The sequence below is a fragment of the Gobio gobio genome, assembly GCF_949357685.1.
Source record: "Gobio gobio genome assembly, chromosome: 2".
Taxonomy (NCBI): domain Eukaryota; kingdom Metazoa; phylum Chordata; class Actinopteri; order Cypriniformes; family Gobionidae; genus Gobio; species Gobio gobio.
Genome location: NC_137098.1, coordinates 66,855,338 through 66,871,850, shown reverse-complemented (window position 1 = coordinate 66,871,850; position 16,513 = coordinate 66,855,338). Strand labels below are relative to the sequence as shown.

Genomic DNA, 16,513 nt, shown 5'->3' with positions numbered 1-16,513 from the left:
ATGCTTCTGTGGAAATGTGCAAGACACGAATGAATGTGGTCTGTTATGACTTCATAGCAGCCTCTTCTATATCTAAAAGACAAAAACAAGAATGGCAAACTTGTTTCCGGTCAAAACTCTTACTGTGGGGACTGGATACGTCCTCTTCTTTGTATCCGGAAGACAGGTGTGAAATTTCCCTTCAGAGTTTGTCTGCCCTCCTCTGTCCAATGTGCAAATCTTCGCCCATAACCACAAATGCACATTTAAAAAAAAAAAAAACTTTGTTGTTTTATTTTAACAGTTGTATTAAATGGTTGATTACTTTTTATTCAGTTTGTACCTCTCTAGATGAAAGTTCTCCATCAGAATTACACACCACCACCTCCTAAGATCTGGAATGTCCTTCTAAAAGGGAAACGTTTCTTTTAAATAATTTCAATTAAATATAATAAAGTCATGTAGACACAGGGGGAACACTCAAATTACTCTGCTTAAAGAGACTACAATTCAACACGAGTAGCTACAGAACCTTATTTATACCTAATTGAAATGTGACGTGACTAACGACTCGTCTTGTTTTTAGCATGGATGTATAATGTAAACCTGAAGAAACACAACGGTGAAGTCAAAACAGGCATCCATTGCCATGTAGATGTACTGCATATAAAAATACAATTTTAACAACATGGTTGTCATGCACTATAGTTGAACACTGTTAAAATGAGTTTTGACTGTCATAACAGTTTCAGTTATTTGTAGTTCTACAAAATGTCAATTTAATTTGTTCAAGGTCCAAATATTAACTTGCCATGATCATGAAGATTCCACAATCATTGCCATAATCCTGTGCCGGAACTCCCTTTTTGAACAGACAACTTTACAGTTATTTATTCACTGTGATAATGCAAGAAGAATAGTTCATAATCACATTTTGTGTATGGTTACCTTTAATTCACATCCATTTTTTTTCTGACCACTTTCCAGGGACCAGATTATGTGCAAGTTTCCTATAAAAAAAGGATGGTGAAGGTTTTATTAGCTTGGAATACTGAATTAATCAACCAACACTTTTAAACACAAACTGATGCATGAACAGTACATACTCTAAAGTCACACATAAAGTGTTCCCTGTTAACTGCAGGCCAGAGAACATGACCGCCAAATGAAACATAACAGGGAGGCCAGGGGAACGTGGCTGCCAAAACGCATTTCTTCCTTAAGTAACCTTAGGACAGTTTGGTAGGACATGTCTCCAAATTCTCCTGGTGTCTTGTGGTACAAAGAGTCCAGAAAGACCAACTCTCTCTGCTGAGGCTTCATCACATACATGCAGGAAATATGCAGTCTAAACTAGAAACAAATGCCACGTTTCACAGAATAGGCCTTTGAAGTTATTATTGCCGAAACACTTTGAAAACACTACACAATACAATACAATAAAATACAATACAATACAGGTTGACCGACATGCAATCCCCACTTGATTGCTAAAGAGGAGAGGCATGAATGTATAAACCTCTTACACATAGCATGTAGTGTCCTGGAACCCACAGTGGGAAAAACAGAGCTTCTTTCATAGATGCATCTGATGATTAAAGGGGCTATATGCAACTTTTTCCCCAAAATAAACGTAACAATAGCCTTTTTATTTTACCATTTATGACTCAAACATCTCCTGATGAGCATACTGACACCTTGTCCGCTCACAGTGGGTGCACCTATAAGCCTGTATCCTATTTTTCCTATTTTCTGGCGGGTCGTCTGTTCCCGCGCTGTCTGCGGATGTGACGTCACCACCGCTGCGAGAGCGAGCAGAAAATAAGAGCAGTTCTGTTTTTTGGCCACAGGTGTCAGTCGCGAGTTTAAATTTCAGAAAAACGCATATAGCCCCTTTAAATAAAAGAATTTTGATTTTGATTTTGTGCCATACTGCGCACAACAGCCAAACATGCATCTCCTACCTGTTTAAAAGTTCATTTCAGAAAAAAAAGTAATTATATATATATATATATTAACAGTATTATCATAGCATGCGACAGGGTTAACAACTCCACTAGAACGGTACTCACAAATTAATCCATGTTCCTTTGCAGACCAAGAGACAACAAATTCTCCCGGGTAAGGCAGAATGATCCCTCCTTAACTATCAGCTCCTTGGCTGGTTTACTTACATCCAGGACATAGTTGATCTGAACATTAAAAATCAATGTTATGTAAACTCATGACACATACATACATGCATACATACATACATAAACTTTCTAACATACCAGTTGGTCTTGAATGTGATGCCCCTTTAGTGTCCATGAAACCCTGCAGGGCCTGAGGTTTGTGATTTGGCGAGAAGGGCCTCGCTGCAGCCTGCGGTGGATGTCCAACCCGGCCCACATCCAAGTGTGACGTCAGAGGCCAGGCCAATGCCGCCCTGCAGCCGATTTTTAAGATTTTATTGGTCATATCAATCACAGTAGAGACTGCCTCTACACCAAACACTGATCCCTAAACCTACCCATCACTGTAACGAATTAAGTACTGATTGCCTACACCAAACTCTTTTCCCTAAACCTAACCGTCACTGTAACGAATTAAGTACTGATTGCCTACACCAAACTCTTTTCCCTTAACCTACCCGTCACTGTAACGAATTAAGTACTGATTGCCTACACCAAACTCTTTTCCCTTAACCTACCCATCACTGTAACGAATTAAGTACTGATTGCCTACACCAAACTCTTTTCCCTAAACCTAACCGTCACTGTAACGAATTAAGTACTGATTGCCTACACCAAACTCTTTTCCCTTAACCTACCCGTCACTGTAACGAATTAAGTACTGATTGCCTACACCAAACTCTTTTCCCTTAACCTACCCATCACTGTAACGAATTAAGTACTGATTGCCTACACCAAACTCTTTTCCCTAAACCTAACCGTCACTGTAACGAATTAAGTACTGATTGCCTACACCAAACTCTTTTCCCTAAACCTAACCGTCACTGTAACGAATTAAGTACTGATTGCCTACACCAAACTCTTTTCCCTTAACCTACCCGTCACTGTAACGAATTAAGTACTGATTGCCTACACCAAACTCTTTTCCCTTAACCTACCCATCACTGTAACGAATTAAGTACTGATTGCCTACACCAAACTCTTTTCCCTAAACCTAACCGTCACTGTAACGAATTAAGTACTGATTGCCTACACCAAACTCTTTTCCCTTAACCTACCCGTCACTGTAACGAATTAAGTACTGATTGCCTACACCAAACTCTTTTCCCTTAACCTACCCATCACTGTAACGAATTAAGTACTGATTGCCTACACCAAACTCTTTTCCCTAAACCTAACCGTCACTGTAACGAATTAAGTACTGATTGCCTACACCAAACACTGATCCCTAAACCTAACCGTCACTAACGAATTAAGTACTGATTGCCTACACCAAACTCTTTTCCCTTAACCTACCCGTCACTGTAACGAATTAAGTACTGATTGCCTACACCAAACTCTTTTCCCTTAACCTACCCATCACTGTAACGAATTAAGTACTGATTGCCTACACCAAACTCTTTTCCCTAAACCTAACCGTCACTGTAACGAATTAAGATTGCCTACACCAAACTCTTTTCCCTTAACCTACCCATCACTGTAACGAATTAAGTACTGATTGCCTACACCAAACACTGATCCCTTAACCTACCCGTCACTGTAACGAATTAAGTACTGATTGCCTACACCAAACACTGATCCCTAAACCTAACCGTCACTGTAACAAATTAAGATTGCCTACACCAAACTCTTTTCCCTTAACCTAACCGTCACTGTAACGAATTAAGTACTGATTGCCTACACCAAACTCTTTTCCCTAAACCTAACCGTCACTGTAACGAATTAAGTACTGATTGCCTACACCAAACTCTTTTCCCTTAACCTACCCTTCACTGTAACGAATTAAGTACTGATTGCCTACACCAAACTCTTTTCCCTTAACCTACCCATCACTGTAACGAATTAAGTACTGATTGCCTACACCAAACTCTTTTCCCTAAACCTAACCGTCACTGTAACGAATTAAGTACTGATTGCCTACACCAAACACTGATCCCTATACCTAACCGTCACTGTAACGAATTAAGTACTGATTGCCTACACCAAACTCTTTTCCCTTAACCTACCCGTCACTGTAACGAATTAAGTACTGATTGCCTACACCAAACTCTTTTCCCTTAACCTACCCATCACTGTAACGAATTAAGTACTGATTGCCTACACCAAACTCTTTTCCCTTAACCTACCCGTCACTGTAACGAATTAAGTACTGATTGCCTACACCAAACTCTTTTCCCTTAACCTACCCGTCACTGTAACGAATTAAGTACTGATTGCCTACACCAAACTCTTTTCCCTTAACCTACCCATCACTGTAACGAATTAAGTACTGATTGCCTACACCAAACTCTTTTCCCTAAACCTAACCGTCACTGTAACGAATTAAGTACTGATTGCCTACACCAAACACTGATCCCTAAACCTAACCGTCACTGTAACGAATTAAGTACTGATTGCCTACACCAAACTCTTTTCCCTTAACCTACCCGTCACTGTAACGAATTAAGTACTGATTGCCTACACCAAACTCTTTTCCCTTAACCTACCCATCACTGTAACGAATTAAGTACTGATTGCCTACACCAAACTCTTTTCCCTAAACCTAACCGTCACTGTAACGAATTAAGATTGCCTACACCAAACTCTTTTCCCTTAACCTACCCATCACTGTAACGAATTAAGTACTGATTGCCTACACCAAACACTGATCCCTAAACCTAACCGTCACTGTAACAAATTAAGATTGCCTACACCAAACTCTTTTCCCTTAACCTAACCGTCACTGTAACGAATTAAGTACTGATTGCCTACACCAAACTCTTTTCCCTTAACCTACCCGTCACTGTAACGAATTAAGTACTGATTGCCTACACCAAACACTGATCCCTAAACCTAACCGTCACTGTAACAAATTAAGATTGCCTACACCAAACTCTTTTCCCTTAACCTAACCGTCACTGTAACGAATTAAGTACTGATTGCCTACACCAAACTCTTTTCCCTTAACCTACCCGTCACTGTAACGAATTAAGTACTGATTGCCTACACCAAACTCTTTTCCCTTAACCTAACCGTCACTCTAACGAATTAAGTACTGATTGCCTACACCAAACTCTTTTCCCTTAACCTACCCGTCACTGTAACGAATTAAGTACTGATTGCCTACACCAAACTCTTTTCCCTAAACCTAACCGTCACTGTAACGAATTAAGTACTGATTGCCTACACCAAACTCTTTTCCCTAAACCTAACCGTCACTGTAACGAATTAAGTACTGATTGCCTACACCAAACTCTTTTCCCTTAACCTACCCATCACTGTAACGAATTAAGTACTGATTGCCTACACCAAACTCTTTTCCCTAAACCTAACCGTCACTGTAACGAATTAAGTACTGATTGCCTACACCAAACTGTTTTCCCTTAACCTACCCGTTACTGTAACGAATTAAGTACTGATTGCCTACACCAAACACTGATCTCTAAACCTACACACAAAATGAAAGTAAAAGCGGCAGCCCCTCACGGACGACTGCCGCGCACAAACATAACAAAACACAACTTAAAATCCAGGCCAAGTTCTCTCTCATCCTGAACCAGCGTCGCTCATCCTTATATGCCTCCATGCTCCCTCATGAGAGGACTCAGACCGGTGTGTCTCAATCACGCACACCGGTCTCGCTCGCTCGTCCACCTCGCCACACTCCGGTTTTAACTTCTGGACATTCGTCAGCGCTGCCACACACTCGCATCTTTCACCGCCGCCATTACTGAACTACAACTCAAACTAGCGCATGACATCAACGTCATCGCTCTCAGCCACTCCCTCTGTTCGCTGATTGGACCGGTAAAAAATTGTTCGGGGGAAAACCTAAGCTTACACCGCAGTCCCAGAAGTAGTACTGAAGGAAAATGAAAATTGAGCGGAAGTACGTAGGAGGGCGGAGCCAGGCTAGATGCTTCACTCAGAGACACTCAAAGAGCAATAAAGCTGAGTTAACCCGCCTGTAGTTTTATCCTATGCTAATATCAGAAGAGAAGAACTTTTTATTACGTTACAGTCTATACCGTCAACCAAACACAAGAATCATGGCAGAATGAGCAAAAACAATCATTAATCTTTATAAAATGTAATGCTTATTTAATCACCATTAACACTATAATTTCAACATTTTCACCACCTGGATACTTGTTCTTTGTGTGAAAGTGTGTGTGGCTCTTAAAAGAGCCGTTGGTGTTTTTCTTCTTCGTGAGTCTCTAACCGCCGAACCCGTACAGGGTGCGTCCCTGTCGCTTCAGCGCGTACACAACATCCATGGCGGTGACGGTCTTTCTCTTGGCGTGTTCAGTGTAGGTCACAGCATCACGAATGACGTTCTCCAGAAACACCTTCAACACACCGCGCGTCTCTTCATAGATCAGGCCAGAAATACGCTTGACGCCGCCACGTCGAGCCAGACGCCGAATAGCGGGTTTAGTGATTCCCTGGATATTATCGCGGAGAACCTTTCGGTGCCGCTTAGCGCCTCCTTTCCCGAGTCCTTTACCGCCCTTTCCTCTTCCAGACATGACGACAGATTCTCTTCAATCCACAACAACTGAATAAAGAACAAACTTTGGAGAAGAGGAGTTTATAGTCAGCTAGCGGACCTGATTGAAACCACATTCATGGGCGGATCTAGTTTACGTCACCCGACACGCTACTCTCCAAGAGCTGCTCATTGCTCCTCCTCTCTGGACGTCATGGGTTGAGTTTGACTGAGTTCAGCTCCACCTCTGTGGATCTAATAGATGGAGAGATAGAGTTATGGGTGGGGTTGGGGTGTGATTGGACCGTCTCTCTTCACCCATTACATCCCGAGAAAGGGAGTCTAGCTGTCCTTCGAAGCCTGATTCTGGAAATATGGCGTTTAAATAAATAACTTTTGAACACTTCAAACAACAAAAAGCACTGTGTCAGTACCGCATACAATAATAAATTTTGAATAAAAAATTAAAAACTACTCAATGCAATCTCAGATTTAAATTTAACAACTGCACAGACTGTTTGTGTTCATTCACAACTCGGGCCAAACGGATTTACGTCAGTGATGGAAATTATCTTTCATAGAGGGATTGGTGTGGCTCTTAAAAGAGCCTTTGGGGTGTGTGTGGCTGAAGCCGCTGCGGGTCTAAGCGCGCTCTCCGCGGATGCGGCGGGCCAGCTGAATGTCTTTGGGCATGATGGTGACTCTCTTGGCGTGGATGGCGCACAGGTTGGTGTCCTCAAACAGACCCACCAAATAAGCCTCGCTCGCCTCCTGCAGGGCCATGACAGCGGAGCTCTGGAAGCGAAGATCCGTCTTGAAGTCCTGAGCGATTTCTCTCACCAGGCGCTGGAAGGGCAGTTTGCGGATCAGCAGTTCAGTGGATTTCTGATAACGGCGGATCTCTCTCAGCGCCACGGTACCGGGCCTGTAGCGGTGAGGCTTCTTAACGCCACCGGTAGCTGGAGCGCTCTTACGGGCGGCTTTAGTCGCCAGCTGCTTCCTCGGGGCTTTTCCTCCGGTGGACTTACGAGCGGTCTGCTTGGTTCTCGCCATTGTTTCTAATGAGTTCAGCCGCTGCTGTGAACAGAACAAACGGATGAAGAGTTCACAAGAACACGCGCTTATTTAAGCCTAGAGCTGCCATGCGCTGATTGGACGGCGCTGCTTTAGAGGCTTTTTATTGGTTATTGTCCTATTAACATTTGGCCAATGGCTTTGCATACCCCGTTTTCAGACGACAGTTTGTGGTTCCCGCCCAAACGTCCTTTGAAACAAAAAGTGAAACACTTTTACGAAAATAAAATAAGCGAAATCAGTTATATTTCTGCACCGAAACCCGTGATTGTTTTTTAAAAATCTTATTGAATGCAGAGTCTCAAAACTGAGAAATGTAAGTTACAGATACTTATATCGCCACATTATTTATATTTCATCATATATTTCATTTAAATATTTTAACCATGCCAATAAAACCATATGCATTTTCATAATACATTAAATCAACAGTGAGACTAGAATGAATGTAGATAAAATAATGCATTTCTAGTTTAATTTTAAGGATTATAGCACCACTGAAAAGCTGATTATGAATGAAGTCTGACAAAATTCTCTTAAATTACAGTAGTTTCCGTAAGAAACACTTAAACCTTTGGCACCCTTTTAAAAAAATGTTAGCATTGAATATAGTACAGGAACTAGTGCCATTTCAAATTACAATATTTTGCATTTGTTTTAAATCAAAAGGACACGCATTCAAAGACGATTATCAAGGGAAAAAATGAAAATAAACTTGAGAAAAATAAGTGCAGAACATTCACATAGGACACTAACACGACCATGCTTGAAACCATCCAGAAGAATTCGGGCAAAAATGGGTTAATATAAAGAACTCTTAAAATAAATTAAAGATGGTATAATTGAAAATCACTCTCTTGGAGAGAAAATGGGTGGCTCTTAAAAGAGCCTTTGGGTCGCTTTCAGTGTGTTTATTTGGATTTGGCGGGCTTCTCGGTCTTCTTGGGCAGCAGCACGGCCTGAATGTTGGGCAGCACACCGCCCTGAGCGATGGTCACGCCACCCAGAAGCTTGTTCAGCTCCTCGTCATTGCGCACCGCCAGCTGCAGGTGCCGAGGAATGATGCGGGTCTTCTTGTTGTCTCGAGCGGCGTTTCCAGCCAACTCCAGGATCTCAGCGGTGAGATACTCGAGCACAGCGGCCAAATAAACCGGAGCACCGGCACCGACGCGCTGGGCATAGTTGCCTTTGCGGAGAAGCCTGTGGACACGGCCGACGGGGAACTGCAGTCCCGCCCTGGAGGAGCGAGTCTTGGCCTTGGCGCGAGCCTTTCCACCGGTTTTGCCTCTTCCGCTCATTATTGAAGTCTGTCAGTTACAGAATGAAGAACAGCCCCTCCACACACTGTCTTTAAAGGAGAGAGCCAGTCGTCCATTGGTTTAGAGTCTGATCAGATTTAAACCAATCACTGAACTTCCCTCCAAAGCCCAACCCCCTCTCGGCGGGAATGATTGTACACAAGTATTTTGGACAGAAGAGATGAAAACTTGAAAAAGATTGGATAGAAAATTTGAATCGTTCAAATATGGATATTAATCGCTGTTCCTACCAAACACTGTATTCTGTTCACATTGACCTTATGATGCTGTAGTTTTACGTTCCTATTGTAATATTTTAATTTACCACTTTAACCTAGTTCTTATGAATACAAATGTTTACTCGATGTTTTCCTAAACTCTGTGACCTGTTTGTTCAGAGTCTGTGGTCAAAAGGCACATATTGGCTTTGCTTTCAAAATTAACAAATCATTAAAATACGTGATTTGCTCTTTATTCAGAGTTAGTGGGTGGCTCTTAAAAGAGCCGTTGAGGAACAAACAGTGAATTTTTATTTCTTTTTGGGAGCTGCCTTTTTAGGCTTGGCGGCTTTAGGCTTTGCCGCTTTAGGTTTCGCCACCTTGGCCTTTTTAGGGCTTTTGGCTGTTTTCTTAGCGGCTGCTGGTTTCTTTGCCTTCTTGGGGCTCTTCGTCGCCTTCTTAGCGGCTGTGGCGGCGGGTTTCTTGGCCTTCTTCGGTGATTTCTTGGCGGCTTTGGGCTTCTTTGCTGCTGCAGCTTTAGGCTTCTTAGCGGCGGCGGGTTTCTTGGCCGCGGGCTTCTTCGCTTTAGGAGCCGCTTTCTTGGCGGGTTTCTTCTTGGTCTCGGCTTGCTGCTTGTTGAGCTTGAAGGATCCGGAGGCGCCGGTCCCTTTGACCTGCACCAGGGTGCCTTTAGTCACCAGGCTCTTGATGGCGATCTTGACGCGGGAGTTGTTCTTCTCCACATCGTAGCCGCCGGCGGCGAGCGCTTTCTTCAGGGCGGCGAGGGACACACCGCTCCTCTCCTTCGACGCGGACACAGCCTTGACGATGAGCTCGCCGACGCCTGGACCTGCTTTCTTGGCTTTCGCAGCGGACTTCTTCTTCGGCGATTTGGCCGGGGCTGGGGCGGTTTCTGCCATTTCTATCTCTTTCTCTGATCGGATCTAAAGTCTCTCAAGCGCTGTCTGGGTTCAGCAATGAATAGCGCTCGAGCGGCGCTGCGCTTTTGAATAACACATGAGAACCTCATAGACTCAACCCGCCCGCTCGGCGTCTGTGCGCGTCCACGAGCCGCTCACGCTTGTGTTTTCTTCTCATACATTTGTGGAAAAAACTGGAGCGGTAAAATAGTTTATCACAGTCAAAACACAGTGAACACCAAGCAGAGGTTCTGGCCTTTCATTGGAGACTCAAATACGCGAAGAGGAAATGTTACTTTTGTCTTCGTCAGGTCAAATCCAAGGCGAGCATCAGCCACGGCGAAACGCCACGTGCAAATCCGATGGATAATTTTAATGAAAGAGTTAATAAACTCCTAAACCCGTCCTCTGTGTGTTCAGCAGACAGTCTGAAAGAGACTTTAATGAGAGCAGCATCAGTGAGGGCTTGAGGAGGCTTTCATACAGATGTTGATCTGGGCAGCTGGAAGCACACGAACATCATCCGGATCGAGGCTCGAGTCTGTCTGTGACTCTCATGTCTGGCCAGCGGAGGATCCATGGTTTAACTCATATATGATGTACATCATATATATCACGACATAAAAATCTTAATTGTAATAAAGGATTTTGTGTCTCCTGATTCGCCATTCATCTCATATATGGAACCATGTGCATAGAAATGATGGCACAGGCCATAATGTCCTTTAAACAACTATACACAGGGCAGGACTTGGGGGGCAGGTGACCCCTGGGCTTTAGTTTCTGTTTGGGCCATACCTTGCAGTAGCAAAAATTACACAAAAATTAAAAGAGGTTCCTAGAACAATTAATATGCAACATGCCATAGTCAAAGTTTACAACAAAAAGCAGGATGTGCTCTCTCAGATTACAGAGAGATCAAAACTCTGAAATAAATGATCAATAAAGACAGAGATGAACAGTAAATGTAAACAACAAATTCAAGCAGAAAACAACGACAGTGTATTGCTATTATTGCAATAGAAGGAAGTCAGGATCGATAAAATCCGATTTTAGATTTATACATAGGCTGCTTAGACATGGCATAAATGGATTTACACAGCAAATTAAAATTGCATAAGTTATGTTAAGATATACACATTTTAAATGTAACATTTTAGCATAGAAATATTAAATGATTGAATGAATTAATAGTCTACTTTTTAACTATGAAACTAAAATCGGCAGAAGGTGGCGGCAAGTCTCCTTTATTCAATCAATTCGTTCAAAAATCCGAATGGGTAGCCTAATTGAATCACTTACTCATCTGATACGTTCAAATACGCTGATTCTTTGAGGAACAAAACAAAGCTGCATCCAAAAATGAATAATTCTCTAATATATAGTATGCGAAAAACAGTACTCCAACAGAGTAGTATGTCTGAATTCATAGTATTGTAAAAACAGTAGGCAAAAAGTACCCGGATGACCTACTACTTCTGAAGTGCTGATACGATGGACACTTTACTATCCCATGAGGCCACGGGAGAAGATTTATGGAGGTGATGGAACGCAACTGACACTGGTAGGTCACATGATCATGACAACATTGGCGGATGTAGTACTACATTCTTTCATACTATGGCCCTGTCCCAAATGGCACCCTAAACCCTAACGGCCTTCCTCTGAGTCCGCACTTTCACAACGTAATGCCGCTTTGACTGCCGGGAAGATGTCCGCTATGTAACCTGCACCAGTGTGGGCTCAGCAGAAGTGCGCATCGAGGGCGCATATCGACCTCAAAGGGGGCGCTCACGAGCACCCTTCTGAGACCTAAAATGACAAATGGAACACCCTGCGGTCTCATGGACTTAACGGACACGTGCACGCAGCGGCCATTGTAAGTCCACAAGACCGAAAGTGCACATGAAGTGTGCCATTTGGGACAGGGCCTATATAGAACATACTTTTAGTGAAGTTCGTTCAAATTCAAATGTAGTACCTACTCACATACGCGATTTCGGACACAGCCCAAGTGTTCTGCTGTTTGTTCTGTTTTCTTTGATGGAGCAAAAACAGTGATGTTGATGATGATGATGATGATGACGATGAATACTTTATTCATCCCTCAAACATCCAGTAGCTCACACAACACCAAACAATCACATATAATGGACAATGGAATCACACAAAACACCCAAATTCGAATAAATAAATAACAGCCACAATTGACCTATCGGGAAGCCTATAGCCGAAAAAAAATTATTTTATTTACATTTCTTTAATTAACCTGACTCCTGACTCTTGGTCTTAATTTTTCACTACTGTTCCTGGGTCCCAAGCTGTTACCCCAACAGTTAATAAACTGTAAACTTTGCATCTGCAAAACAAATCAGATAAACTGCTATGTCAGTGACACACACACATACACACACACACACACGTTGTGACACGTTGGTTGAATGGTGTTGCAACAGTGAGTTCTGCTGCTCATAGTTCTGTTGCAACAGAAATATGAGGTTGAGATGGAGCAGTTTTCATTAAACAGTAATACTCCTGTAAAAACATTTCTAATATGTTTCAATAAATGGCGCACGTGACAAATTCACCCAGAGTAGCTCTTTGTATAAGCTCCATGCCTTACTCTATTAATTCTCAGACGAAATCCTGCATACAACATATTCTGCTGCGTCATTAATGAAATATGATCTCAGAACAGCGCCACGCTCAGGTGACTGTACATCCGTCAGATCATAGGCAACTGGACGCGTTGTGATCAGGCAGCAGTTTTCATTAAACAGTAATACTCCTGTAAAATTATATTGTATGTTTCAATAAATGGCGCACGTGACAAATTGACCCAGAGTTGCTCTTTAGAATTAAACCAGAATCAAAAGCTTCATAGTCATGTTTGCACACACAAGAAATGTGTTTTGGTGACAGAAGTTTCCAGTGCACAGAGACCACAGTACACAGATAGTACAATAAATAATAAAGATAATAAAGATAAATGAATGAGATGCACATATGCATAATAAACAAAAATAGACTAATGTGTACAAGTGTGCTTTAGAACAGAAAACAATAGAATTAACAGGGAATGGAGGAAGAGATTCTTGTCAAATAGGCTAAGTGTTATTGCACATATCTATCATTGGAGGCATTGTTCATGTCTTACTCTATATCTGTTTAAAAGCAGAGAAAGATTACATTATATGTTTATATATAATTATATTACTTTATTAGAATTTGTAACAGATTAAATATTTATACATCGATTAAATTATTTGAAATATTATCAAAACCGAGCACGTGGAGGTCAATAAAATTAATACTGTAGGGAAATTACAGCATATTCTGCTGCGTTATTAATGAAATAGGATCTCAGAACAGCGCCACCCTCAGGTGACTGTACAAATCAGATCCCACTGGACGGGTCATTACTGGACACACTCCTGCATTACAGCAGATTCTGATGGTGTGTGTTCTGGATCATATTTCCATAATAACACATTAGAATATGTTCAGCTGCCACCTCACATCCATTCTGTTGTTTCTGCGCTAAAGCTTGCTCTTAAAATCCTCTGAAGAGCGTTTGATCAGAGATATTAATGCCGTGCAGATAATAAGACAATCATTCCATCATTAGCAGCTCAAACTACAGTTAAATACTCATTCATGCGCGCGCAACTCATCATGGGTGGCGGCACATCAATGAGCAGAAAGTCATAATTTGTTTGTTTTTTTTAATCTCATAATTATGTCTTTTAAAGTCATAATTTCGACTTGGTATGTCAAAATTTCGATTTAGTTTATCTCATAATTATGACTTTTAAAGTCATAATTTCTATTTAGTAAATCATAATTTCGATTTTTAAAGTCATAATTACGATTTAGTAAATCATAATTTTGATTTTTTTTTATGTCATGACTTAAGTATGTCATAATTTTTACTTTTTATGCTCAAATTTTTTTTTTCAAGTGGCGGAAATGGGCTTCCATACAAAGCGGACAATGGACCATACGAACACCGATTCCAGCGGTGTTTGTAATATCGAAGTGTGCATCACTGATCATCGTTCTCGCTAAAACATATTTTGTCATAACATGAGCTTAGTTTAAATAGGAATTATTTTAATTAACCTATATTTAATCCTTGTTGCCATTAAAACAGCGTGTCACAGGAAAAGTGATCAAGTAGCTAGCACATCCGCATCTATATTTAAATCATTTAGTTTAATTCTGAGTAATGACTTTATGTAATTTAAATGAATGAAACTTGAACATTAGCAAATGTGTATATAAATTAAAACAGAGTTTAAAATAGTTCTTACTTCATTACTTTTCTCAAAAGAGTTTGTACGCATGGGTCAAAGTTTGCGTGTGCGCAAATTTTCCCGTCAAGTTTGTTTTTATAAATCACAACTTATGCGTTGGAAGTGGCGTATGCGTACGCAACGGTTGAGGCCCCCAGGTCTCAGCTAGTGCAGATGTTCAGAAAAACAGCACCTTGTGTGATAACTCATATCATTGCCTCATGTCATTAATATATAAGGAACTCGTTAGGCCTAAATGTTGTTGACTTTTTTTATTTTGATGACATATTTCATAGGCCTAGCCTAGTGATGCAAGTAATATATGAATTATCCTCGCTCTGCTCCGTCTGTGCGAGCCTAACAAACTTGTCTATAACTTTTTCGTTTGCGCTAGACACGCTTATTTTGAGAGAAAAAGGAAATAGAAATGCAGCCCGGGATGGTGGCGGAAGTGAGGAGTGAGGTCTCAGAGTCGAACAGCAGCAGCAGCCTGAGCTCAGGGGGACCATGGCGGCTAAATCAAACAATTAAAAAAATACGAAAAGTAAAGCGAGTGAACATCGAACTGGTAATGGATCAGAGACTTTAAGAATGGATAATACAGATGAAAAGGAGGATGATATAGAGGTAGGGTGGACAAAGATAAACGGAAGGTCACGAAAGATGGAATCTAAAAAGAGGAAAAAAGGTAAGGAGGAAGGATCAGAAAGTAGTTTGGTAGCGAGTGAGGAAGAAGGGGATGGAAGAAATAAGATTTGGAGGATTTAGGGTAATATTAAAATTTAAAGAAGCGGTAGGAGTTTTAGGAATAAATCCGTTGGAGTTGACATACGAATTGAGGAAATTAGTAGGTGAGATAGAGTTTGTAAAAGTGTTGCGAGATGGTGCTTTATTGATAGCATGGATGAATGAAGAGCAGAAAAACAAAGCTATAAAACTAAAAGTTGTGGGAAAGAAGTCGGTGATGAGCTTTAAGATTGTAGGACAGACGTCGTGGGTGTTTGGTGTGATAAACGGAGTTCCGTTAGGAGTTAATATGGAGGAATTAAAATATAATCTAGATGGAGAAAAGGTCATTGATGCAGTCCGTTTACAGAAGAATAGAGATGGAAGAAGAATAGATAACTTGTCAGTGCGTCTAAAGTTTGAAGGGAAAGAATTGCCAGAACGGATTAAGATGGGTTTTATCAGCTACTCGATTAGGGAATACATAGCCCCACCGTTGAGGTGTTATAATTGCCAGAGGTATGGACATACTGCATCAGTGTGTAAATAGTGTGTTATATAGCAGATATAAGGATGAAACTATCAACCCACACACTCCTATTGCAGAATTTTTTTTTTTATTGACCTGAGGGAGGGGTCCTGGCAGACCAATCACAGCGCTTGCGGTCTGTGTAGAATTGACACGTTGTTACATTTTTGGAGAGGTGCGCGTCAGGGTACGTCGTAGGGTACGCTCGCATCACACAGCCTACGGCATAGCTACGGCGTACACTTGACACAAAAGTATAAATTGGGCTTTAATGCTAGTGAACTATTGCTGTAAAGATAGCTTAAAACTAGTGACTTGACTTAAAATGTATATTTGGGCTAGCGAAGCCCAGAGAAATTAACTAGAGACTTAGCAATGTTAACCTGGGTGTCGTACCCCGTTTATTTAACTAATGACTTGAACAGCTATGCTTGAGGCAATATAGCTCAAATGTACCTAGGTAGAAATGTGCACTATGCTAGTCGTTAAACAAGATATCACGTAGCTGATAGATATGAAGAAATAAACTAAAGCATTTAGTTTTAAATTATTTGTTGTCATTATTGTTGTCATTAGTGTCATTATCTTCTTACCAACGTCTGCAGTGAAAATACATGCCTTTATAATCTACTAAGCTAATGAAAAGTATTCCTATTATATTATTCGACCAAATGAATATCTGCGCGCTACAGAACTGCTAGGAAGGGCTGTGCATGCGGCTGCTGCTGACAAAAACCTCAAACATTACAAACTGAATTTGATTTGTTGCTGTTAAAATTGAAATGTTGCAATAAGAATTTGCTATGTGCGCGCTCCTGCTAATAATATTCTC

The 16,513-nt window shown here is 41.2% G+C and overlaps 4 protein-coding genes across 4 annotated transcripts; all 4 read right to left on the bottom strand.

Moving 5' to 3' along the window:
• Positions 1–6,349: 6,349 nt before the first annotated feature.
• LOC307120565 (histone H4) lies at positions 6,350–6,664 on the bottom strand (the record flags this gene model as incomplete). The annotated part of the gene is made up of 1 exon (XM_079807665.1): positions 6,350–6,664. Exon 1 carries the CDS (start codon positions 6,659–6,661, stop codon positions 6,350–6,352), a length of 312 nt encoding a protein of 103 aa, XP_079663791.1. The 5' UTR covers positions 6,662–6,664.
• A 599-nt stretch (positions 6,665–7,263) lies between these two features.
• LOC307120370 (histone H3.2) lies at positions 7,264–7,674 on the bottom strand (the record flags this gene model as incomplete). The annotated part of the gene is made up of 1 exon (XM_079807384.1): positions 7,264–7,674. One exon carries the CDS (start codon positions 7,672–7,674, stop codon positions 7,264–7,266), a length of 411 nt encoding a protein of 136 aa, XP_079663510.1.
• A 932-nt stretch (positions 7,675–8,606) lies between these two features.
• Positions 8,607–8,993, bottom strand: LOC307120440 (histone H2A-like; the record flags this gene model as incomplete). The annotated part of the gene is made up of 1 exon (XM_079807472.1): positions 8,607–8,993. The coding sequence occupies one exon, from the start codon at positions 8,991–8,993 to the stop codon at positions 8,607–8,609; it is 387 nt and encodes a 128-aa protein (XP_079663598.1).
• A 529-nt stretch (positions 8,994–9,522) lies between these two features.
• LOC307120332 (histone H1-like) lies at positions 9,523–10,131 on the bottom strand (the record flags this gene model as incomplete). Its single annotated transcript, XM_079807325.1, has 1 exon — positions 9,523–10,131. The coding sequence occupies one exon, from the start codon at positions 10,129–10,131 to the stop codon at positions 9,523–9,525; it is 609 nt and encodes a 202-aa protein (XP_079663451.1).
• Positions 10,132–16,513: the final 6,382 nt, after the last annotated feature.